General features: G+C 43.0%; 1 protein-coding gene across 1 annotated transcript in view; it reads right to left on the bottom strand.

The window, feature by feature from the left end:
- Window positions 1-25802, bottom strand: part of DEF6 (DEF6 guanine nucleotide exchange factor) — a 173743-nt gene extending 147941 nt beyond the window's left edge. The window contains exon 1 of the mRNA XM_088461166.1: window positions 25548-25802. Within this exon, the coding sequence (XP_088317292.1) occupies window positions 25548-25643 (96 nt within the window). The 5' untranslated portion in view covers window positions 25644-25802. The remainder of the gene's footprint in view (window positions 1-25547) is intronic.
- Between the last annotated feature and the right edge of the window lie 289 nt (window positions 25803-26091).

Here is a 26091-nt window from a genome sequence, read left to right on the forward strand (position 1 = left end):
CAGTTGCAGCCTTGTGATCCAGCCTGAATCAGGCCCACAGACATAGCACAGTGTGTACGAGCCTCTATGGGATCAGGTGGTCAGCCAAATAAATATTAAACACCACATGAGATTCGACCATCCGATCCCGGCCGATGCAGGAGCATTCCGTTTGTCGGCTAACACTCCTGCATCGGGACAGCGTACATATAGACCTATACAATTCAACACCCATTCTCTCAATATCGAAAGAATGGCCCGACGATTGTATAGGTGTGTACCCAGCTTAAGAGAGAAGAGGGCCGTTGTGCAGCCTCCGTGCGGGCCTCCTCCTCTCTGGCAGCACAAGAGACTCTGGCTTTGTGCCAGAGTCTACTGCGCTTCTACTGCACAGACCTCTGGGAACATGGTGCAATGTTCCTGGAGACTTCTTTACTGTCCACGTGCAAATCTCCATAAATATGGCCGCAACTCCATTTTCCGGTGATTTCTGACTGCATCATCGATCGATGCGGGACTTGAGGAAAGGAAACATAATTATATGGGTGTAGGGTGTGCGGTGTGGGTCCCCCATAGACCCAGGGGCCCATGTGCAGTGCATTCCCTGCACCCGTTACAGATACGCCAATGTACCTAGGGGGAATGTTAGGTTTGGGTGCGAGAAGGAAGGGTTAGGATACTTACCGGCAGGTGTCGGTATCCTAACCCTGTCGGGATGCCGGTGTTGGTATTCTGAACGCAGAGGTCCCATACCCAACCCATAGTTATGATATGTAGGGGCTGATTCAGCAGAGGACGCAGATTGGGTTTTTCATGCAGATTTCCAATTATTGGGAATCTGTGCACACGCAGAACCCATTCTGTGCATGTGCAGAATGGGTCCTGCGAGATCGCACGCAGGCCTCCCCTATGACTGGGCCTGATTGACAAGCAGAGGTGTTTGCAGGGCGGTGTTGGGACAGCCTGCGTTTCCAGAAACGGGGGCGTGATGCCCCCAATTACCGGGAGTGACAAGGCCAGGGTCATTGTCCATGGACGCAGACTTCCTGGCCTCGCAAACCGGCCAGCCTGTGTAAGCTTAGGCATACTCATCTGGCCGGTGCCGCACAATGGTGATCCCAGGCTGTGACCTCAGTTGCAGAGCTAGAATTGCAGATGCTGACAGGATGTGCCTCTTCACTTCAGACGCCCCCTGCAGGTTTGCAATTCCATCCACTGCTGAATCAGCCCTAAAGTCTAATTCCATGTATCTTGTAAATATTTATTAACATTTATTTATATAACACCATTATATTCTGTTCGGTTTACAGTTGGGATCAGACAAAATATATAACTGTGGGCCTGATTCAGACCCGGTCGCTCTGACAGAGCGCTCGCTCTGAATTAGGGCCGGGTTTTTTTTTTAGAACGGCCTCCTGGCCTCTCGCATAGCTGTGGGTGACCACCCACAGCTACAGCGAGCAGCCATGATGATGGTCGCGATGGTCAAGACCATCGCGACCATCGGGCTTGCGACGAGACCCTTGTGGTAGGGTCTAGTGGCCGCAAGCCCCAGATCCCCAGCTCTAATCTCCAAAATCTCTCCACTGACATCACTCGTGATGTCCGTGGGGCCACCCCCAAATGACAGGCGTTCCCATGGGAATGCCTCCGTTTGGGCAGCCACCCCCCCGGCCCGCCCACCAAAAGGGGCGAGCTGTCATTCAACATCGATAGCTCGCCCCCTTTGGTGCGAGACCCGGAGCGATTGAGTGCCCATCGCTAGCCGGGTCTCGCGCATGCGCACGACGGAGCCGGCTCTGTCATGCGCATGCGCTGTGGGCCACCATCGACCCGGTTGCGAGCGCTCAGCAAAGTATTACAGATGTGTGTAAGGTAAGGTGGGCTTCCTTATGTTGTGATTCTCGCTGAATCGCGTCATCGTTACCCCGGCCCCTGCTTCACAATGCCTTTAATTTCGGCATTGTGAAGAGGGGACGGGGCCACGATGACGCAATCGCGCGGCACCGCCCCCAATACAGTGTAATTGTCCGGCCACGCCCCCCGCTGCATACAGGCATTCAGCTCCCATGTCGACAAGTAAGTTTTACAGCTATTTCTTTCACAATCTCCATGAAATACTTTTCAAAAGTAGGCAAGTAGGTTGTAAATAAACCGTTCATCTTTCTGAGATTTGAAAAGCTATTGGTCTTAGCTCTAAACTGGTGGAAATGTTGGTTACAATGTCTTTTGGATATGAGAATTATGTAAATAAAAACAAAAGTATGGGCCATTTACAAGCCATACACAATGCCGTACAGTGCTTTCATTTTGCAATTATCTGCTATGTTCCATCATTTATATCCTAGTTTAGATCAAGGTTATTTTCAACAGCACATTATCCACTGATACACTAAATGGGCTGAAGTGTTATCTAAGTAGCTGATTCAGAGGTGGGCGCTATAGAACACATGATGCATCTTTGTACAGAGTGGCAGTGCTAAAATATGCAAAAGCCAAAAAGACGCCCACTGCAGACCTCTGTGATTTGTTGTGGTGCCTAAAGACGCAACATCAGATCAACTCCGTGAACATAGGACATCTGAGTAACCATCAGATTACTCAGGATGTCCAGGTACATCACTCTGCCATGGCCAGTGAAGCTGCTTCGGCACACCCAGAAAACGGGGCTGACACGCCCCCAATTTTCGGAACGCTGTCTGATGCCGCACCCAAACGCCAGAAGAATGTCAATCATGCTGTGGCTTTTGTGGCCCTGGTAGAGACATCGCAGAAATAGATCTGCACAAGTGCAGCGTGGCTCCTGTGCAGATCTGCAAACATCGGAGATGTATGTAAATATTGAATTTATGTACAACTCTGAATTAGGAACCTGATTCAGCTTTGGAAATAGAGTGAGATTTAGCACTTAACTGATCATCTTGGTGAAACCATGCTGCACTGCAGGTGGGGCAGATTTAAAATATGCAGAGAGATTTAGATTTGGGAGGGAGGTGTCCAAACTGACATCTAGGGGTAAATTTACTAAGAATCGAGATATGTCGAGATGACCATCTCGGGTGATTTATTTTTTTCATGTTTGCAAATTTACTAAAGGCAAAGTCGGATGAGTTAGAGAGAGATTTCTCTCATCTAACTCGTAAAACTCGGGTGAGATAGCAATCTCAAATCAAATCACCATCGGGCCAAATCGGAAGTACTTTTCACCTAAAACATACTGTACATCTCTCAAATTTACCAAGAATCGGGATGACAAGCTCGGGTGAGATAGGAGTAAACTCTGTGTCAAAATCACTTTTCAAACTCTCAACCCCCTGAGCTGCAAGATGGTCAGAAACATACACAAAACATTGTGATTTGTGTATGTTTATTTCTGTAAATGGTTAAAATAGGGTTAATTTAATGAAAAAAATTACGTGAGATTCCCCCCCAAAACACTAACCAGCCCTGGGCTTGCCAGCCTGTCCTGGTTCTTAATTTACAGGGAAAATAATGTGTAGAGTTCCACTGTAAATTACGAACCAGCAACAGAGCTGGTTTTAAATATACGGAGAAAAAAAATGGCATGAGGTTCCCCGTATATTTAAAACCAGCCCTGGACCCTTTCTAACGGGGGACTGATGCCACAGCCAGGGGTGCCCTTTCACCGGGCCCCCCAGCCGCAGCATCAGCCCTGACCATTAGTCAGACCAAGTCAGGGATCCCTGGGGAGTTGGGGACCCACCCAATAAAGGGGTCACCCTCTCCAGGGCACCCCTGGCCTAGGCTGATAACCGCGATATTGTATCTACTGCTGTAACCACAAGGGTGACCTCAATTAACCTTGTGGTTACAGCAGTAGATGCAATGTTGCGGTTCCCAGCATAGACTTCAATGGAGAATTCTCCCCATAGAAGTCTATGGGGAGACACGCTGACCGCACACAGCGAATTAGTGAGCTGCTCCGATGGAGATGTCTGCTGATTGCGGCGGTTACTTCAATGACGGGGCCCACGTGTGCCCCTGTCATTCGTGCGGAGTAAAGCTATGTGGAAACGCATAGCTTTGCTCTTTCCGGCTTGGATTTGGGTACTCGTTTTTTTATTTTAACCCTTTGTTGGATGCCTACTTGGAGAAGAGGACATGACCTACACATAGGAGAGGTGAGCATGGATTTTTTTATAGGTACCCCTATGGATTACTTCGATACTAGGTGAGTATGTGTGATAGTGATAGTGAGTGTGCATGTATGTTATAATAAAATTTTACTGTCACGGTGTATGTTGTATTGTATTTATTACGTATTGCTTTGGTTGTGAAACTACAAGTGCCAGCGGGCCCGTAATGTCCCGCATGCTGGTATTTGTGGTTCTCCAAATACCAGCATGTGGGGGAGGCTTGCTGGTACGTGTTGTTCCACAACTAAAGACAATATTTAACCCTTTCTTTTACACTACACATACACTATCAACCCGGCACCCACGGCCTTAGGGTGCTGGGGATAGCCCCGGCTATCAGCCTAGGCCAGGGGTGCCCTGGAGAGGGGTACCCCTTTATTGGAGGGGTACTAAACTCCCCAGGGATCCCTGGCTTGGTCTGACTAACGGTCAGGGCTGATGCTGCGGCTGGGGGGCCCGGTGAAAGGGCACCCCTGGCTGTGGCATCAGTCCCCTCGTTAGAAAGGGTCCAGGGCTGGTTTTAAATATACGGGGAACCTCACGCCATTTTTTTTCTCCGTATATTTAAAACCAGCTCTGTCCCTACTGCCTGATGCTGGTTCGTAATTTACAGTGGAACCCTACACATTTTTTGTCCTGTAAATTTAAGAACCAGGACAGGCTGGCAAGCCCAGGGCTGGTTAGTTTTTTTTAGGGGGGGACCTCATGACATTTTTTTTAAAAAACATTTAACCCTTTTTAACAAGTCTTAACACACAAGCAGCCAACACATATCTCACTGATATGTGCAGGCTGCTAGCTCGGGAGAGATTTGCAGAGAGAAAACACTGCAATCTCGGGTGAGTAATCTCCTGCAAAACGAGATACTCGGGAGAGATATCTTGTTCTGCTTCACCATCGACCAATTCGTTTAGCCGCAAATCGCCTGTTGGTAAATTTGGTAAAAAACAAGGGATTAAATCACCCGAATTTTGGCAAGTCCCAGCGAAATTAATCTCCTTGAAAATCGGGACCATCTCGAATCTTAGTAAATTTACCCCATAAAGTGCAGTGTAATAATAAAGTTGTGCAGCACTTGTGTGCTACATACAAAAGCAGCCAGTATTTACACTACATGCACAAAAAATGTATGTATTTACACCCCTTGCAACATGGTTTGTCCAGGTACACAGTTAAGTGCTAATTCTCAATCTATTCCCAAAGCTGAATCAGGCCATAAGTGTAATAAGAGAGGATACTGGATTTTATTAAATCAATCTTAGGGGGGAATTCAATTCTCTTTGCGGGGATGTAGCTCCTGAGTTAAGTGCCCGAAGCTTAGTCGTGGTGATCTCCATCTCCCGGCTTAAGCAATGTCGTTACCGCACGTGGTAACACAGCGATTAATCCCGACAGTGTCAGCTGCCCGATTGTTTGTGTGTTCAGAATCAGTCATATTTTGCCTTCCATGTAGTTATATTTTTCTCTATGTTGCATGTCAGTGATTACACCACATGATGCTCCTCATCTAGTGATAAGCATCTCTTTGTATAGCATTATGAAAGTCTTGTACTTCCTACTAATATAGCTTGCGTCCGGTAATTACATTTCCTGTTGGTGCTTTATGTATTGCATATCTTTGAAACAGTGAAAAGAAGAAAGAATATTCCTAAACGGGGCACTCACGGATATTAAATATAATTATTCAGATAGAATATGTATTGCATATCTACCTGGCTGCCCAAATTAGTGTTACACTGTGAAAACTTAATATTCACTGTTTGAGAAATGTTCAATGTCAAAATAAGAACGTAGACAAAATAAACATAATTTCCCTGATGTATTCGGTACATGAAGTACAGATAAAACAGCAAACTCACTGTGAATGCAAATAAAGCAGAAGCAGTACTACAAGCATTAAACCTCCAATATCACTAGTGTTACACAGGGCAGCCATCAGAAATTGTAGGGTCCAGTACAAATGAAACAGGTAGGGCCCCTGTCCTCTTTTACCTTCTTCTTTTTCCAACCCCTTCAGTTTCCCATCCCTTTTGCCCACATGGGTACGTTTGTAATGCTGATTTCACTGCACTGAAAATGCATCACTGATGCTGTTAAAATTTTATTATTATTATTAATAAAATTTATTTATTGATCCCTCTGTAAAATGGATCTTCTATGTGCATGGGTTTATAGGATCAGAAGCAGCAATTTATAAGGAATGCTGATCCTTCTTTTTCTTAAAATCACAATTACATTTAGTTTTACATAGGTATGGACAATACCAAAAGTCCTGCCTCTCACTGCTATGCTTATGCTCTGCATATAAAAAACACATTGGGACCACCCTCTCCTGAGGATGCAAACCAGAGCTGCTAATAGCATTCTGGCATGTCATTCTACAGGGCCCTCAAAGAAGAGGCTCTCACTCTCACTAACATGTGCTGATAGTAAATCAGAACCTACGGGTCCCAACCAGATCCTTATGAAAACATAATGGAGCCCTAGGCACCATCTTTGATACATCAATGCGAAAATATCTATTCTAGACAAATTGGAAAGGAAAGTTAAAAAGCTCTCCCTCACTACACATCATACTTGCTGACTTTGCTGGGGGCAGCCAGGTAGAGTTAAGGGGGCGAAACGGATGCAAGTGTTGGGCTGTGCAGGGAGCGTGGTGGCCCCCGCTATACAGTTGAGAGAAAACAGGCATTGCACAGCGGGGGTGGGGCTAAAGTGACGTGGCTCAGCACAAAACACATCACTGCCCTCCCCCGGACCGCCTACTTGTGCTGTGTAAGTGGGAGGTGGCAGGGGGTGGGGTATGGCGGGGGCTAGTGGTGGGTGCGGGAGATTTGCCTACTTTTCTGGGCGGCCAGTAAAAAAGTTAAGTGGGCAGGATGGGAAGATAATACCAGGAATCGCTGGTCAGAAGGCAGGTGGCGGGGCCAATATGCATCTGCATCTCCTGTCCCAGGCAGGAGATATAATAAGTAGATAAGTATGGTAACATCTGTGCATGAAAAGTGTGAGTAGACTTATAGGAGGTCTTCCCGTTTCTTTCTATTACACACTATTCCAGGACTCGGAGGAGCATGTGATGAGCTCCTCCAATCAGCGTTCTTCTTTCTGCAGTCTCCTCTGTTAGGGGACATGGTACAGCAACACTATACATTGTATTAGAAGAAAAAAAAAAGAGTCAGCTAGCTGTGGGTTCCCTAAGCAATTCAGGCCTCTTACAGCCTGTACTCACCCGCCCCTGCTAGCAGCCCTGGTGTTACAACCACTGAATGCAGTCTTAAAGATGGGAGCACCATCGTAATGGTGGAAAATAGTGAAGCAATCACAAGCGCAAACCAGTAATGCTGTACCCCACATAACACAAGGAGGACCACCAAGTTGACAAGTGAGGCCACGCACATACTGTGCGAAAGGCAGTGAGTGACAAGTGAGTGTGCTCGACACTTACGGACATGCCGGGCAGCCCCCAAGCACCGCGGTCACTCTGAATGGATTCTGGGTGCATGTGCCCGGCGTCTATTCACCGGCGGTGACCGCTGCTCTGACGTTTTCCCCACTCGCGGGACACTGCGGCCCGTGGGTGGAGGACAGAACCCGCAGGCTGTCCAGCGGGGCGCCGCACTGGAGGGCAGGGTGCTTTCTGCCCTTCAGAAATAGGGCAGGGCGCGGTGCCCCGCTGAAACAGCCTAGCAGGAAAGCTAATATGTAGCACTCAGTATTGGCAGAGCAGCTGTCATTAACGAGAAACCAGAAATTATCTAATGTTATCTAAAGTCTATGATATTACTACAGTTAAACGTTCGCCAAAACATGGCATGATTGTTAATGTGTGGATTCAGAGTAATAGAGCCTATCATGCGTCATAGAAGAATACTGGAAATTGCATGAAGTCTACAGTGATAATGAAACCTTAGCTAGAAGTTATGTATGGTGCATGGAATTGATGGAGTGAAGCCATAATTAAAGATTGTGAATGATGTCAAAAGATTAAAAATGCACCACCACCAATTGTGTTACACAGCTATGAACGGCCCTCATTCCCATGGCAAAGAGTTAATATTGATTAAGCAGGTCCATTCATGGATCAAATGTGAGGGGGATGCTTGCACATCCAAAGTCCCACATTGGATAGTGCGGCAGAGCAGCAGATATCACTGCCATGTCGCCATTTTTCTGTTGATCTGCACAAGTGCAGTAGAGAGGTCACCAGAAACATGGCGCCAGCATGCGAAGTAGACTCTGGAACAGAGAGAAAAATACGGGAAACAGAGATGGGAAGGTGGGTAAGAGAGAGTAAAAACAAACCTCTGCAATAGTGTTCACGACAACTAGCAACCCAGTGACTGACGGGTCCAAAATACTATTGCAAATTTTATATATATATATATATATATATACATATATATATATATATATATATATATATATATATATATACACATAAATATTCGCAGTTCAGCACTCTTGCTTTTCTTTTTTATGTTGCTTCGGTGCCCTCAGAATCTTGTAGCATGTGATCATGTATGCAGGGTATACTGAATAAAAATAGGTTCGGATGATTGGCACTACTACCCTTATGTGGTCTTATAAATGAACCGAAAGAAGGTGCAGCCTGGAATAATTGGAACTTTCAACAGAGATCCGGATAAAGATAGTTTTATGTATAGAAGTATTCCGGCGCTCCCAAGGATCAGTGTTATTTTGGGGGAAAAAAAAAAAAAGAGAGAGAATGGAAAAAAATATAGTGTAAATTTGTGATAAAAACCAAAAAAGAAAGTATATAGACATATACTAACCCTTTATAGGTGAGATCAGTGTAATGGACACAAATCAACACCGTGGCCCTACGGTGGTTGCAATAGCAACGATGAATCGATCTGGATGGGTCTCAAATACTGGCAGTAGTCGTTATGTGAAGAAAATAAAACATGCCTCCATAGTGCAAATCGGTTGTCATTAAGTCAGAATAATAGTAAATAATATCCTGCTCACCTTATTCCAATTGCATAAGCGCCTTAGACATTTATTTTAAATCCTGATGTCTGTCGGTAATGAAAAAATATGTATCTCTTAAAAATAATTTTATTTAACCTCCATTAAAATAATTTCATATATGGCCATACAAAAAAAGAAAATCAATAAAATATAAAATATAATTATAAATGATAAAATAACCATAAATAGTGCCAAACCGTAATGTAAAAAATGTGAAGAAGGCACCAATAGCAGCAAAGCGTTTCACAGACCCTGTGTCTGCTTCCTCAGGCTGACAACTTGGAAATTAACCTTTCAGCCCTTAAATAGGGGACTGAGGTTCAGACAAATGATGATTGACATATGGTTAATTAACTTAAAATATACATCAAAATACATAGAAAAAAATAATATAAGACATACTGCATATCAGAGAACAACATATAAGTGTTTTAAACAATGTTTAAAATGAATCCCAAAAGTTCATAAGAAAATGGGAGGAGCTGAGCCAGCAAATTAGATAATTAACAGCAGAGATAGCAATCAGTATGGTAATACTCATGAATAGACACATACAAAGATAACTGCATGGATAGCCCACCTGATTGTGTGAAACTAAACCCGTTTTAAACACTCCAATCAGCACTGTGGTCTGTAAACCATCAGCGTGATCGGTAGCCATGGAGACAATAGACAGGTGACCTCATACATATGTTAAAAAAATAAATAAATAAATATATATATATATATATATATATATATATAAATCCAAAGTGTACTGTCGCAGTGTACGACAGACCACAGCGCGTCACTCCAGGGTATATAAGATATGCCAATTTATTCAACGTTTCAAGGCCCTTGCGGCCCCGTCGTCAGGAAAAACAAAAAAGTATATATATCACAAAAAAATATATTAAAAATTATAATATAAGCGCTATGGTCTGTAAGCCGTCAGCGCTATCAGTATCCATAGAAACAATAAACAATTGACTTCATGTGTATATAAAACACCCAATATTCCAATCAGAAAAAGGTGACCCTAGAGACTATGAAGCCACACCACACATTGTGATCCAAACTCCATAGACTTATCAGAAGGAAAGATCCTAATTAAATGTCACTTATGTGAATAATCTAAATAAATGATAGTACAATAATAATACTAATACATAAGGGATTCGAATGTGTGACATTAATGTGAAGTATAACTTACTTGAATATAATAATATAATTAATATGTAATTGCACTAATATAAAATAGTGACTCTATAATACAGTGTCTTAAAATAAATGTACTAAACCCTACCTGTACATATAATTCTATATGCACATGACATGTATACTATGTGAATACAAAAAAGAAAGAAGAAAAGAAATTGAGAAAAGAATGGAAAAGAAAAAACATGAAAAATATAAAATACATGAAAAAATTGTGTAATACAAAATGCAATAATGGTCCCACATAGATCAAATCAATATAGAATAATGAGGATCCAAAAAATAATCACATGATTTATCCATGAAATACAAGGCAAAAACTAAAAACCAGTAGAATGTAGTGTTCCTTACAGAAAGGCGGCCAAATCAGTATCTATGTTTAAGCCCATTGGGAAAAGGGTCTTCAATTTATGAATCCAATAAGTTTCTTTTTTGGCGAGTTGGTTTGCTTTATCAGCCCCTCTTATTCCTAAATGGACACGATCAATACCAATAACTCTAACTCCGGCTGGATTACTTGAATGTTTCTCTAAAAAATGTTTGGAGACACTATGAGTGAGAAATCCTTTTTTAATATTCAGGATATGTTCCCGAATCCTATTCTTTAAAGGTCTTACTGTCTTCCCAATGTACTGTAAATGGCATGGATACTCCAACAGATATATCACGTAGTCACTGTTACAGTTGATATTTTGCTTTATTGAAAACTCCTGTTTCTTCACAATAGAGGTGAATGATGTGACCTTCTATCCATACTTGCAAGAAATGCATGAAGTACATGGAAAAAATCCTTTCTGTTGGATATTTAGCCAATTTTCTGATTTCTTGCCTAATGAAAGTGGTACAGTTGGAGCCAACATATTCTTGTTAGTTGGTGCCTTTCTAAAAATCACTTTTGGTTTCTTTGGAAGGTGTGTATCCAAAATAGGATCGCAACATAGTATGGGCCAGTGTTTTTCAATAATGGTTTTAATAGCATTTGATTGATCGTTATAACCCGTGATGAAGGGTAAAATAATGTCATTTTGGCTATTGTCAGTAATATTCTTCTTTAACAATCAATCTTGGTTAAATGTTCCATATTCAGTATAACATTTTTCCAAAAGGGGAGCTGAATAACCTCTTTCTTTAAACCTCTGTGTTAAAAAAGTGGCATGTTCTTTATAAACATCAAGATCTGTGCAATTTTTCCTAATACGCCTAAATTGACCTTTAGGGATGTTGCGAACCCACTAGGGATTATGACAGCTTGAAGGCATAAGATAATTGTTAGAATCCACTGGTTTAAAATGAGTTTTAGTTTTAAAAGAATCCTGGTCGTGATATATATCTAAATCTAAAAATATATTTCTTTCTGTACTCATATTGGATTCAAATTTCAGATTAAGATCATTGGTATTAAGATAGATTAAAAATTGGGATTTAAAATAAATGTCTAAGGCGCTTATGCAATTGGAATAAGGTGAGCAGGATATTATTTACTATTATTCTGACTTAATGACAACCGATTTGCACTATGGAGGCATGTTTTTTCTTCACATAACGACTACTGCCAGGATTTGAGACCCATCCAGATCGATTCATCGTTGCTATTGCAACCACCGTAGGACCACGGTGTTGATTTGTGTCCATTACACTGATCCCACCTATAAAGGGTGAGTATATGTCACTCTATATACTTTCTTTTTTGGTTTTTATCACAGATTTACACTATATTTTTTTTCATTCTCTTTTTTTTTTTTTTTTCCCCAAAATAACACTGATCCTTGGGAGCGCCGGGATACTTCTATACAAGAAAGGGTATACTGAATACATACATTGAATTTGCTTCAAAACTTTGGTCCAAATTCAATTAGCCACGATAACCCATTTACATGTGTAAATGTGACTTTTAACGTGCAAGTTAACATGCGTTAATTCTTCATATGATTTAACGCACCTTTTTAAAATTCTGCAAAATGCAGAATAATGTAGGACAGGTATAATGCTATATGAATGGGTCAGGTGTTTTTAAGCTTACAGGTGGTAGTTATAGGTGTTTTTAAGACATTTTTAAAAGTGGCTTCAAAAATCACAGAAATGTCTACTTACAGGCATTTGTATGCTCCCCAAATTTAACTAGAGCATTTACTTTGCACAATAATTCTTTATCACGGGAAAAGGAAAAGAGGGGAACAAAATATACCTGCACTCTATCATATGAATCTAAACCCCTATATGATCTTGATATAATACTTCATATGGTCATGGTGGTGCAGCCCTAATAAACTGAAATTAATCATTTATTTGGAAAAGAAAAAGGAGTTGATGATAATGGGCGCACAAGTTAAGTGCATAGCAAGATAAAATTTAACTTTTAATGGTTATTACCTAAAATGAATATCCCCAATAAAGAGGAATATACAGTGAAATATAAAGTTTAAAAGATTGATATCAAAGCAAACACACATATACATAAAAGAAAGGTAGATCCACTGATGTGTTGTTGTGTAATATCTACTAATAACCAAACATATGTTGTATTGGAGGGAATCCTTAAATACAGTAATTACTAGTATCAATTAATTCCTCTCCATTAAGGATGCTATAATACATATGCGGCAAGACACCCTCTCCTTAACCTCGGATTGTTAAGTTTGAATTAGCATACATTGTATTTAAAATGTCATACTTAATATTCCGTTATCGTAATATTGGCAGATCATAGCCTTGGTAATATTAAACTTATCCAGTAAATATGACATCTACTATAATGAGTGTGCCACAGAAATAGATAGATTGATTATATTACTATCATCTGTGCATTACTTCAAGTTTATCGTAGTGTTGCTGCTTACACCTCTTGGCTGGTGCCAATATATCAGGGTGTTGTGTCTCACATCAATAAGGTATCTCTTGTTATACTATTATCATGATTCTTCAATTGGAGTAATACCTATGTTGCTGTAATAAAGTGGTTGCTTCCCAAACCACAGTAGTATCAGCAATTTACACCCAAATGAAAGACACTGACAGCTTTATATACTGTCTTGTTAACTTTTATTATAGGCTGGTTATAACCCAGTCCACAATGGTGTCAGTAGTTTGCTGCTATTAACTATGTTATATTTTAAATAAGAGACATTCATTCATAAGAGAGGCTCTTCATTGCTGATGTCAGTGGGGCCGCCCCCAAATGGCAAGCGTTCCGACTGGAAGACCTCCGTATGGCCGGGCACGCCCCCGGCCCGCCCAGCAAATGGGGCGAGCTGTCACTCAACATTGACAGCTCGCCCCGTCTGCTACGAGACCCCTAATGACAGAGCGCCCGTCGTGCGCATGCGCTGTGGGGCAACATCGAGTCAGTTGTGAGCGCTCACGACCGACTCTGAATGAGCTCCTAAGTCCCTTAAATTTAAGATGGGTCTATGCCCATTTGTTTTTAGACTAAAAACAGGTTGAAATAAAATCCCATTTCTTAATGGCTTTCTGGTACTGGGAATATCACTCCCAAATTCAGAAGACCCATAATTACTTGATCGGTCTGTCACTTGATAACCCTGTTGAATAGTGCCTTCTTGGTGGTGGGCCCGAAAGACTGAGAATGTCACCTGTTTCTATTATACCTGTCACCCATTTCTCTGAAGAAGACCTTCTTCTCTGGTCTCTGAATGACAGAAGAGGGGCACCCACCACAGACATTTCTGGGTGCATGTAATTCTTGTTATGCTTACTTATCATGGAGACTAGGCACCTGTCCCCATGGCTCCTTCCTACTCATTCTAATCTGTCTTACTCTACTTTCAAAACCTCGGAACAAGGGTGCTTGTCCCTTTGCCCGAAGGACGTGGATGACTGCCCTGTTCACCCTGTTTAAAGGGTGAACAAAAGGAGTGATTGTTAAACTTAGAAGATTTTCCTATAGGTGAAAATTAACTTATCTCATGTGGCCTCAGAAATTTTCTTTTCTAGTTCTGGGCCAAACAAAAACCTTTCCTCAATGAAAGCCCTCTAAAAATGTATTTGTCTCAGAATCTGCATTTCATAATTAACCCACACATTTTAGACTGTAATAAAGACGTCTCTAAAGCCATTTCAACCAAATAATCTGTTCCTAATTTGAGCTGCTTTGCAATATATGAAAACTGAGACTTAAAACTGTCTGACTGGATCCCCACTATCAAAAGGTAAGTCCACTTCTCTATTGCCTTAGCAACCCAAGCTTAATGAATACTAGGGGGTAAATATACTAAAGTTCGATTTGAGATTCATTTTTATGACTCTCTTAAATCTTCTGAGATCGAATTGAAATAGAACAGCAAAATCCCTTAGCAAATCTCAAATTTACTAAGATTCTATTTTGCATTAAAATTTCAAATCAAATTCAATCTTGTTTCAGTTTAAGAAGGGATTTGATGTTCGATTTGGCATGTTCATGTGCAAATCGAACACCAAATCCCACTCCAAAACGAACTTCAAATCCCCAAATGAATAGAAGAGCTTCATGCTTTCATTACTTCTATTTGACACAGACGCATGCATACATCAGTGAAATGCATGTATGTTAGTGTAAATAGCTTGTTAAGTGTTAATTTAAAAAAAAATGTGGAGTCCCCCTAAAAAAGCACAACCAGCCCTGGACTTTGCATAGCCTGTCCTGGTTTACACTTTCAACCCGGTACCCACCGCCCACGGGTGCCAGGGACAGATCCGGGCTATCAGCCTAGACCTGGGGTGCCCTGGAGAGGAGGATCCCTTTATTGGGGGGGTCCCCAACTCCCTAGGGATCCCCGGCCTGGGCTGACTAGCGGCCAGGGGTAATGTTTCGGTTGAGGAACCTGGTGATAGGGTTTCCCTGGCTGTGGCATTACCCCCCTCTAGAAAGGGTCCGGTGCTGTTTATTGAAATGACAGGGGAACCCTACGCTTTTTTTCCCCTGTAATTCCAGGACCGACTCAGAGCCTGGTGCTGGTTGCGCTAAGTACAGGGGAACCCTGTACAATTTTTCCCCTGTATTTACACAACCAGGACTGGCTATGCAAAGTCCGGGGCTGGTTGTGCTTTGTGGGGGGGACCCCACGTCATTTTTCTTTTTAAATTAACACTTAACAAGCTTTTTACACTAAGATACATGCATGCATCTTACTGATGTATGCATGCATCTGTGTCAAATAGAACTGCCCATGCTCAAATCGAAAGCATGAAGCCCTCCATTAATTTGGGCATTTGCAGTTCAATCCGTTTTCATTCGATTTGCAAATCGAATGTTAGTAAATGGAAGGATCCTATATTCTTCTATGGGAAAACATCAATGTTTTTCAGAAATTCGATTTCAGATTAAATTAAGTTTTGTGTTTGATTTGACATTCGATTTGGCTTTTAGTAAATGCTTTCATAAAGAAATCGAACCAAAATCGAATGGCAAATCGAACAGAAAACAAAATCGAACCTTTGTAAATATACCCCTAGGTCTTAAAGCTGCTCCTGGAGGCAGTGGCTACTAACTGTTCCTGGTAGTACCCAGCAGTCCATGTGCCTACACTATGTACAGGCTGCCACAAGTACTACAAGTCAAGTACCACACTTTGTTGCATATCATCTACAGCCTGCCCTCTGCCATATTACCACTCTGAGACCTGCACTAATCAAAGATTGTATTCATTGTGCTTCCGGCACTCCCATCAGTACATCTACAGACAATACCTGTGCTCTGTGTCTACCCTGGGAATCACCATATCTATATCTGCTTATTTGCTATGTTCCATCTGGTTATTTGCTTTGTTCCATCTGCTTATTTGCTATGTTCCATACATACCATTGTAGCTTTGCCCTATGCATAAAGACTTAATCAAGGCTTCAAGATTTGTATACTCTCCTACCAACACAGCTAAATGCCATAACATACTAGGCAAGGTGGTCTGGCCCGGATTGTACTTCCTGCTGCCAGCTGTGTAACATAGAGATAGCACCAGTCCTCCGCCACTGCTCTTCAACATCCAAGTCTCAGCCGCACTTGTTTTGAATGCGGCAACTACTGCTTGACTGCACAGCCGTGCCCAGTGGCGGGTTCGGTTGCTCTGCGGCTTCCACAACTGCTGGCCTGCCAAAGACCCATGCTTCCGGCTGTTCACACTTTGGCAATGGATCCTGCCTTCAGCCAGCCACCGCAGCTTCATCGACACTTGCCCAGCTGATTTTTTTTTCATGGCTCAGCCTGCTGGCTTTGTCATTTGGCAGCGTGTCCAAACCTCCGTTGACCCTGGACAGGGAGCCCCATCTGCATACAGGGATACCTGGCCTTTTGGCCCCTCTCTTGGCCACCAGCACTGCCAGCTGCTCAAAAGACTCCCTCCTTCCTGAGCCTGACCTCTGACTGCTGCTTATATGTAAGCAGAGGAGTAGAAGTTGCTTTTTTTTTTTTTAAATGGAGGGGAAAAAAAGGGGGTAGGTAAGTATATATATATATATATATATATATATATATATATATATATATCGGATTTCCATGTAATTAAATAAACCACGTATTTAGATGAACATGAGAGGACATGGTTGATTTGATATTTTTTGCCTAATGTCCGGCGAGAGATGGTCGTTCATTGGACCACTTTAGGAGTTATCCCCTTATTTAAGGTAAGGACCTTTCATTATGTACTACTTCACCCTGATGAAAAGGTATTTGTGGCCTCGAAACGTTGGTAATAAACAAACTACTTTCTTCACCACGTCCGTTGGAGTGCCGACTGGTTCGTTGTTATGGACATCCGATTTTTATACTTAGCCAAAGAAGGCATCCCGGCATTCTAACACTGATCCATGAGTTCCCCCGTTACAAATATATATATATATATATATATATATATATATATAGGATGCGCAACAAGTCCCAAAACAAGTTGTTATCAATTATTTGCCGTTCTCCAATATCCAGAATTTGATGCTGGTGCAGCCACTTCCACAAAGCCCCAACCACAGGCCGATAATCGAATATATGAAAAGTAAAAAAACAACCCCCTGACGAAGTCCATGGTAACAAAACAGATGGGCGTGTTTTGGAGTACACAGACGTGGTGACATCACTTGCCTTCCACCTAGCCTGAGAGTGTCTTTTCCGCATTGAACTGCTTTGGAGCCAGCGTGATCTGAGACCGGGTACTATCCGGAGGCACCAGAGAGGGATCGTGAGGCTGATCATCTGTTACCTAGATGTATGTGAGCATATGTGTAGTAAAACTTGTCTATTTTATTACACTCATAAGGTGCATCCTCCATTTTCTTTTTCATTATATATATATAGAGAGAGAGAGAGAGAGAGAGAGAGAGAAAGTCCAATAGGATGAAACGCGTTGGACCACATCAGCCTCTCTCAAGGATATTTAACTACTTGCCTACTTGCTTATAAGCACTTTATTTTAATAATTAAATTTGTATGTCCCTGTACCCCATATTCCCTTGTCATATTGTAATAAAGTCCCCCTGTTTTTTGAAAAATACCACTACTGATGATTGGTCTTTTTTGCTTGGTCTAAAGCCCATCACTGGCACGTGTGGAGGTATTCGGGGTACCAAGGGGCATTGGAGGAGTGACCGGGAACATATGTTTATATGCTATCTTACAAGAGTTTATATGGTACGCACATCTATAAATATTATTCTAGAAATCAAAAAGGAAGTACTACACTATATATTCCTTCTTTTGTTTCTGGCTCTATTTGGAGCCCCTCCTATTAAGGTTTCCCAGCTACTGGAATTCCAGGTTCATCCTATCAGCTGGATTCACCGGGCAAAGTCTCAGATAAGCCATAAATATTTTTTATTTGGTAGAGCACGTGCACAAATATCTATAATTTATTACACTATTAGGCACATGCCCTTTCCACCCCTTTTTTCAGATCACATCCTCGGTTAGCATACGGACACAGGAAAAGACTGCTGCCTCCTTTTACTAGAGGGACACGTGTTATTTGGACACAAACTCCATATAAAGATATTTTGCACCAGGCTACATATCAAGAGATCACCGAGAGTTACGTAAGTTTACCAACTTGTGTTTTATTTAAATAGCTTCAAAATAAAGAAAGCAAGCATCTAAGCTTTTTAGGGATACTTGGTGTAGTTATTAAAATTAAAAGAAATGGTAATTATAACATATATGCTTATATATGCATGCTTATCATTTGTTTTATATTATTAAATGCTTATAATGATATTTGCACCTTTACAAACTTTGTACCAAGAAAACTGGGAGACACATTTGAGATCTATGTGAGTCTATCCATCTATCTATGGGGGTGATTCAGCAAGGATCGCAATTGCAAAGCTGCACGCAGGCAGCTTTGCAATTCCGTCCTTGCAATTATGCAAATGCACTGTGACGGAGGTTGTAGGTTGGGATCACCATCGCAACCATCGGTGGCCGGTAGTCGCGATGGTGGACGACGCTGGACTGCCAGCCAGGACACTGCGTCGGTCGATGCAGTCCCTGGGCTTGCCACTCCTGGAAAACAGGTAAGGACACGCACTCATTTCTGGGGACGCCGGCCGACCTCGCCTCCACATCGCCCCTTAAAGGTTTTAGGCTAAGGATCATCATGATCATTCACTTCTTACACATTGCAGGGGCGGGCTCCTTTCGGAGTCCATGTCCCTGCGGGTGATTATTAATACATCCGGACAATCGTTAAATATCTTATTGCCACAAATAGCTGTGATAAGTTACAGTTATCGAGTCTAAGACCCGGTAAATAATAAATATGGGGATTTATGAAGAACAGTACATGCACAGTACGGTGCATTACTACAGTATATATATGATTATTACAGTTTTGAAAATGGAACTCAAAAATATGCATCTTATACCCCTTTCACACTGCCAGCAATAACCCGGGTTATTGCACATGAAAGCGCAGTAACCCAGGGTTACGGTGCAGTGTGAAAGGGCCAGGTGGAAATAACCCACGTGGAGCATTTCAATCCTGGTAACAAGCAGTGTTGAACATGGATTCAACCCGGTTCGCGATGAAGTGTGAACGGGTAACACGGGTCGATGCCACCCGGGTCCCGTTCACAGCATAGGAAGAGCCGTGTCACGGTATGGCGTGGGCTTGGACCCGGAGTGGAGTCGGATGCGGAATGGAGGCTTGTTTGTTGATACTGGAAGGCAGCTGGTCTTAACGGAGTATGACTCATGAGGTGAGTGGGTACACGGAGGGCGAGGTGCCGCTGAAGGAATGCGGACTATACTCAGCGACCGGGGTCGGTTGGTCCGCAGCGGGTAGCGGGTACAGGTGGCAAGCTGGTATGCAGAACAGGCGAGGTACAGAGCTGAGAAATGGTAACACTGAGACACTCTGAAACTGCAGCAAGTATGGAGCAAAGGAGCACAGGAACTAGCTCAGAGCTATGCTGTGATAACGTTGCGCTGGCAACTAAAGGACCTATTGACAGCCCTTTAGTACCCTCAAGTAGTGCAGGATTGGCTGCAAAACACTCCCAGGACAGCTGTGACCTGATTGGCTCCCACCAGACACCTGGCCAAAATCCAACATGCCCGTGCCCAGTAGTCTCCAGTGCAATGCACTGTCAGTTTCACCTGCTCACACCTATCTCCAGATGAGCCCCCTTAGTCTGTGGGGACCCCCTGTGCCCAGCGCCGCTCTCCAGGACCCCGCTCCACCGCCGGAGGGACCGCGCCAGAGCGCCGGTGAGGTAAGAGTCGCGATCCTGGCAGCCTGACAGCCCGAATCGTGACAAGCCGATACCTGGGGATGATCTCACCTCCAAACGCCGGCTCGGCACGTGATGTCGGTGACGTCATCGACCCGGCAATAAGTCGGGTCGTGCTGCCAGCTTGAAAGGAGTCTCAGCCGGGAAGGACCTGTGTACAAAATCCTGGGTGCAACCCGGCATTGCGATGTGAAAGGGGTATTACTGTTGGTGGGAGTGAATGGAAAAGGTGAAGTTTGATTACATAATTATGCCCCGCCCTTTCCCAGCCAATACACTGGAGATAATTATATAAATTCAGAGAATTGGAGGTCCTAACTACAGCCGTGGCCACAATTTCGCCTAAGAACACAACCATGAATAAAGAATGGTACCAAAACATCCTCCAAGAGCACCTTCTCCCAACCATCCAAGGACAGTTTGGTGACGAACAATGCCTTTTCCAGCATGATGGAGCACCTTGCCATAAGGCAAAAGTGATAACTAAGTGGTTCGGGGAACAAAACATTGAAATTTTTAGTCCATGGCCAGGAAACTCCCCAGACCTTAATCCCATTGAGAATTTGTGGTCAATCCTCAAGAGGCGGGTGGACAGACAAAAACCCACAAATTCTTACAAACTCCAAGCATTGATTAGGCAAGAACGGGCGGCCATCAGTCAGTATGTGGCCCAGAAGTTGATTGACAGCATGCCAGCGCGAACTGCAGAGGTCTTGAAAAAGAAGGGTCAACACTGCAAACATTGACTCTTTGTATAAACTTAATGTAATTGAAAATAAAAGCCTTTGACACTTATGAAATGCTTATAATTTTACTTCAGTATACCATAGTAACATCTGACAAAAAAGTCTAACAGCAAACTTTGTGAAAACCAATACTTGTGTCATTCTCAAAACTTTTAGCCATGGCTGTACATCATCCTGCTTCTAGCTATCATTTATATACTACAGTACATTATATAAAATGATAGGTAGAATCTGACTGGTTGCTATGGACAACTTCTCCACTTGTTCTTAACCACTTGCCTGTCATGGACGTAATTTTCTGTCCACACCAGGCAGTTCTTTATATGTACTGGACTTAAAATTTCGTCCAGACAGATAAACATGAGGGCGGCTGCAGGAAGAGAATCTTTCTGCAGCTGCTGCTCTCAGAGGGACCTTCCTCTGGCTGTCAGCAACCTCTCCCCCTCTGTCTGCTGTGCTGCCGATCATTGCTGATCGGTCAACAAGGCAGGACCCCCTACCCAGCGCCTGCAGAACTGAGCGGTCGCTGGTGAAAAGTAAGTTTAACCTCCCCCCTAACGCCCCTGACATACCTGGTTCCTGTATCCGGTCTCTAATTGAACATCGCAATGGTCGCGATGTTTCCGATGTTCAGTTATTTTAAAAAACGATTTTTATTTTTTTTTTAATTTTTTTTATGAAACCATTTTGGGTGAGTTAAAATGGATGTTCCTCACCTAATTCACTCTTAAAAAAAAACGACAATTTTGGAGCGGTTTTTGGAAAAAAAAAATCATCAGTTAAGTGATTAAAACCACTTTCCCAAACTATGTGCTCTTTCAAACTATGTGTCCACTTAATAGTTGTTGCCTGGTGATCAGTGTGATCTCGAGACAATAATCCCCAACACTACAGAAATAACATTGGTCTACAAAAATAAACTTTCTTTCTTTCTCAAGAACTAAATAAACTGAATCTAAATGTTTTTGTTTTTCGCGCTGAATTCATATATGCATGTCGTGTTGACATGTACTTTACTGTCATGACGTGAGTGACTTTTTGTATGAAGAAGACTGGTAAGTGCTCCCTTTACATTTGTATATATAAATATATATATATATATATATATATATGCGGCACAGCATATATGCGGAACCCAGGTCTTATGCAGATAACCAACTTTACACCCAAAGTAAAGTACATAATACTTTTTTACAAGTGCCGTGAAATTTTGCCTTTGAGATTTGAACGTTACTTCACCACATACATAACAAAAATTGCCTGGATGATTTAAATACTTTCTTGACATTATTGAAAATATTCTTACAACTAATACAACAAATACTTGCGCTAACAGGCTCTTCTATGGTGATCCCTGATTGGAGGAGCCCAGCACACATGCTCCTCTGACCCGACCAGAGGGCAGGGGCTACACTGGCAGGTCAGGGCTGCATGGAGGAGGAGGAAGCTGCTGGAGGCTCCACATAAAGGTGAGAGGGGAGAGTGGGGAGGGACTACAGGAGAACATATTGGGCCTGATTCAGAGCCACTCGTAAGTGGCAGCTCGTTCGCTCCGAGCGATGTTTGCCCAACTGCGCATGCGTACGGATCGTTATACGCATGTGCGAACCAGTCAGTGCGGCCGAAATTCATGTGCTCGCAAAATAGCGAATGCCTGATAATTTGAGTGACAGGATGAGGCGTATGTGGGTGGTAACAGGGGAAGGTGCTTGAAAACGGGGAGTGGAGATCCGATCGCAGGCGTGCTTAAAGGTCAAAACGGGCGTTTTAAGGGTGTGCATATTTAAAACAGCAGCGTCATTGACCACGTCACTGGGTTATTTTATAGTCTGAACTGCTCGCAAAATTGTGGTAGCAAAAACCAACCACAAGAATAGCGAGCAGCTCATACCCTGTTCGATGTACTCGATTAATCTAATAAATAGCGGACATGACGTAGGATGCGAGCGGCCAGGGGGCGTAGTTTCCCAAAAAACGACCGCAAGTTTTGTTCGCTCGTTCAGACCTAGAGGCGTGAACAGACCGCAAACAGCGAACGGTTCATTTGAATAGCCACCCCTATTTTCTGGACGAGCGAGCGCAAATAGCGACCGGCTCTGAATCAGGCCCATTGTTTGTATGCTCCTGTCTGTGTGTGTATGACAGGCCATAAAAAACACTAAAATATGAAAAAAAGAAAAGTAACTGTCACAAAGACACTATGCCTGATGGAAAATTCTAATCACATATTTGAATTCAGAATTTAAAACTGCACTAGAGTCGCTATTCAGTTTTCTTGTGAAAAAAAAAAATGTTGACCAATGTAACTATGAAGTCTACATATGAGGAAGGATCTCAGAAACTCAGGGGCACCCTAACTTGGTAGAGAATAGTCTCCTCTTTCAAAATATGTGGCCCCCTCAGTGGGGGAAGGGGGTACTTAAGGACATAAAATGGCCATACACTGGCAAATGAGGCAAATAAAGAAACAATTAGCTTCCAGTTCATGGACATGAAATATAATCTGCCAATGCTAAAAATGGCATAAAACGGTCCTGATCTGTTATTTAATTTTATAGCATGTTTGATCTGTCAAGCCATCCTTCTGAAGATTTATTTTTATTTTAAAAGTGTACTGAAATGTATGGCAGGGCCGTAATTAAGGTGGTGCGACGTGCCATGGCACAGGGCACCACAGGGCAGGGGGCGCTGTTATGGCCTGTCACATTTTTGTGTATGTTCATTTTCATTTGTAGCTTCCTTTTCTTTTATCCCAGGCATCTCCTGGCCACCCCTATCTCCTCCCTGACCGACTCCCCCTCCATCTGGCCACTTCGCCAAGCACCTTCAGTCACATCCTCTTTTAACACACACAGCTATCTGCCCCACAATTTCTGATGGCAGCCCTGAACACAGCAACCAGTTAACAACCCAGGTGATACTGCTGGCGCAGTGTACATACACGTATCTTCCTGCTGCTGATATTTGCTGCATATAAAGTGCAAGTAGCGCTCTTTCTAGACCTTCAGTCGGTGATCTACATTGCCGGCTCCAGACTTGTGCACGGCTGTTCTGATGGACAAATCCTGCTGATAGACAAATCACCATCGTACGTGAGAAATCAGATTTGTCATGGCCCTTACCCATGAGGCCACGCCCCTTATTTGGGCGTCTTATGTCTCTATTTGAAAAATAGGAGCGGGGGGGAGCGCCCCAATGCTCTTTTTGGCCTGGGGTACCAAAAAGGCTAGTTACGACTCTGATGTATGGAATCACTTCAAGAACTTTTGCATCTGTCTGACCATTGCTTGCTTGACAGATTGCTTGGAAAAATCTTTCAGTGTATGACCTGCATTTGGCACAAATGACACCAGTGATGAAAAACATCCCCCATCCTCAGGTCCATCATCTCACATAATTGCAACAGAAGCCATCTTGCCTCTCAAATCCAGGTAATCAATCACTTATGGTGCATACACATGGTCAGATTTTTCTTCAGATCTGAACGATAAGGATTTAAAAAATCGTTCAATCGTTCATATCTGAAGGAAAATCTGACATATCTGTCAGATGAACGATTTGAACGATGCGCGTTCCCAATGGTCAAATAACGATATCTGACATCTGATGTGTTTGCAGTCAGACTTGGACGATTCCATCCATTTTAATGCAGTCAATAATCGTTCAAATCATTCAAATCTTTGGTAAAATCGTTCAAATCGTTCATCTGACAGATCTGACAAATCTGACTGTGTATATGCTCCAATATACTTTTGTGACACCAAAAAGTTACTTGTATACTCACTTAATCACTTCCACAAATAGTAACACAGAAAACTTTGTTTAGTCTGTGTCCTAAATGTAATTACTGTATCTGTGTGTTCTAATTTGACATAGATGTGTGTAACTGTGCAGTAATATGCACTGGATGCAATTCTCAGTATACCGTATTTAAAAATACTTGCACTTTTCAATGCATTTGGATGTATACATTATACAATGCACAGTAGCAGCATCACTTCTATTCCTAGACGTGATGGATACAGCTCTCTTCCATTCTGATCTTTCTGATACCACATGGTGTATGTGAATGTTATGCAGCATACTGCTGGGGGGCAATGGAGGGCCAGTCGAGGGGAAGGTATGTATCAAACTTTGGAGAGATAAATCAGCTCTTTAAGCTGGGTACACATTAGACGATGTCATCCGATCCAGCGGATCGGGTCGACATATCGTCCACATCAGCCAGTGTGTACATACTATGAAGGACCCTACGCACTCCCGCAGGGTCGTTCATCACATCACAGACCGAGCCTACATGCAGCTCAATCTGTCAATGTGATGAACGACCCCATGCATTTGGATGCGACTGGTGAACGACATATTGTGCGGTCGTTCACCAGATCATGTGGTGTGTACGGACCCCACGATATGTCGTCCGTCGCATCGTGGGTGAGCTGGGTACACTTGTCGTCTAATCTGTACCCATCTTTAGTGTCTTTTTACAGGCTGTGTTTCAAAAATGACAGGAGCTGATTTGTTGGTACATAGGTGTATGTATAATAACACAGGCAGCCGCCTGGAGATAAGGCAAATGGGATAGTGATAATACAAGTGGGAATAGTATATGCAGTAATAGTAGTATGTGAGTACAGGTTACAGCGAGAGGCCGATACTACAGGTTTCTTGCAGCCACAGGTCCGCCGGCAGTGCCGCCGGGTAACCGGTAAATGCCCTGATGGACACGATACTAGCAGCAGAGACACTACATAGGGAAGTGAGCACTCACCTTGAGCTGGGACTTGGACACCTTGCCGCTCCTCTCCGTGTCTAGAGATGTGAAGGCGTACCACACCGACTTCAGCAGCTCGGTCCTCAGTGACATGTTGCACACTCACACCACACCCGCCGCTGTTATATCATACACAGGTCACTATCTACCACTCATTACACAGCAGCAGCTACACTCACTGCCTAGTGCCACAAGTAACTAGCCGTTACCTTTGTACAACTTTCTCCCTCCTCACACAGATAACCTGCTGTACCGTACCTTCACATAAATGTACACATACTGTAACTCCCCTCCCCCTACAGTCACTCCATTGCTACAATAATATACCCCCCCCCCCCCCACACCTCTTGTCTTGTCACTCGTGTCTTGTCACACCAGACTGCACTCTTACGTCCTATTCACAGACGCACTCCGGCAGACACAACTACACGCTCTGCTACACAAAGACCGCAGAGTGTGAGACAGCAGACACACAACACAAGTGTAATGATAACGTTGCTTAAGTTCTGCCTGTGAGTGTGACACGTTACTACACCGCTAC

The sequence above is a fragment of the Taudactylus pleione genome, unplaced genomic scaffold (assembly GCF_031769625.1).
Source record: "Taudactylus pleione unplaced genomic scaffold, aTauple2 ptg001021l, whole genome shotgun sequence".
Lineage (NCBI taxonomy): Eukaryota > Metazoa > Chordata > Amphibia > Anura > Myobatrachidae > Taudactylus > Taudactylus pleione.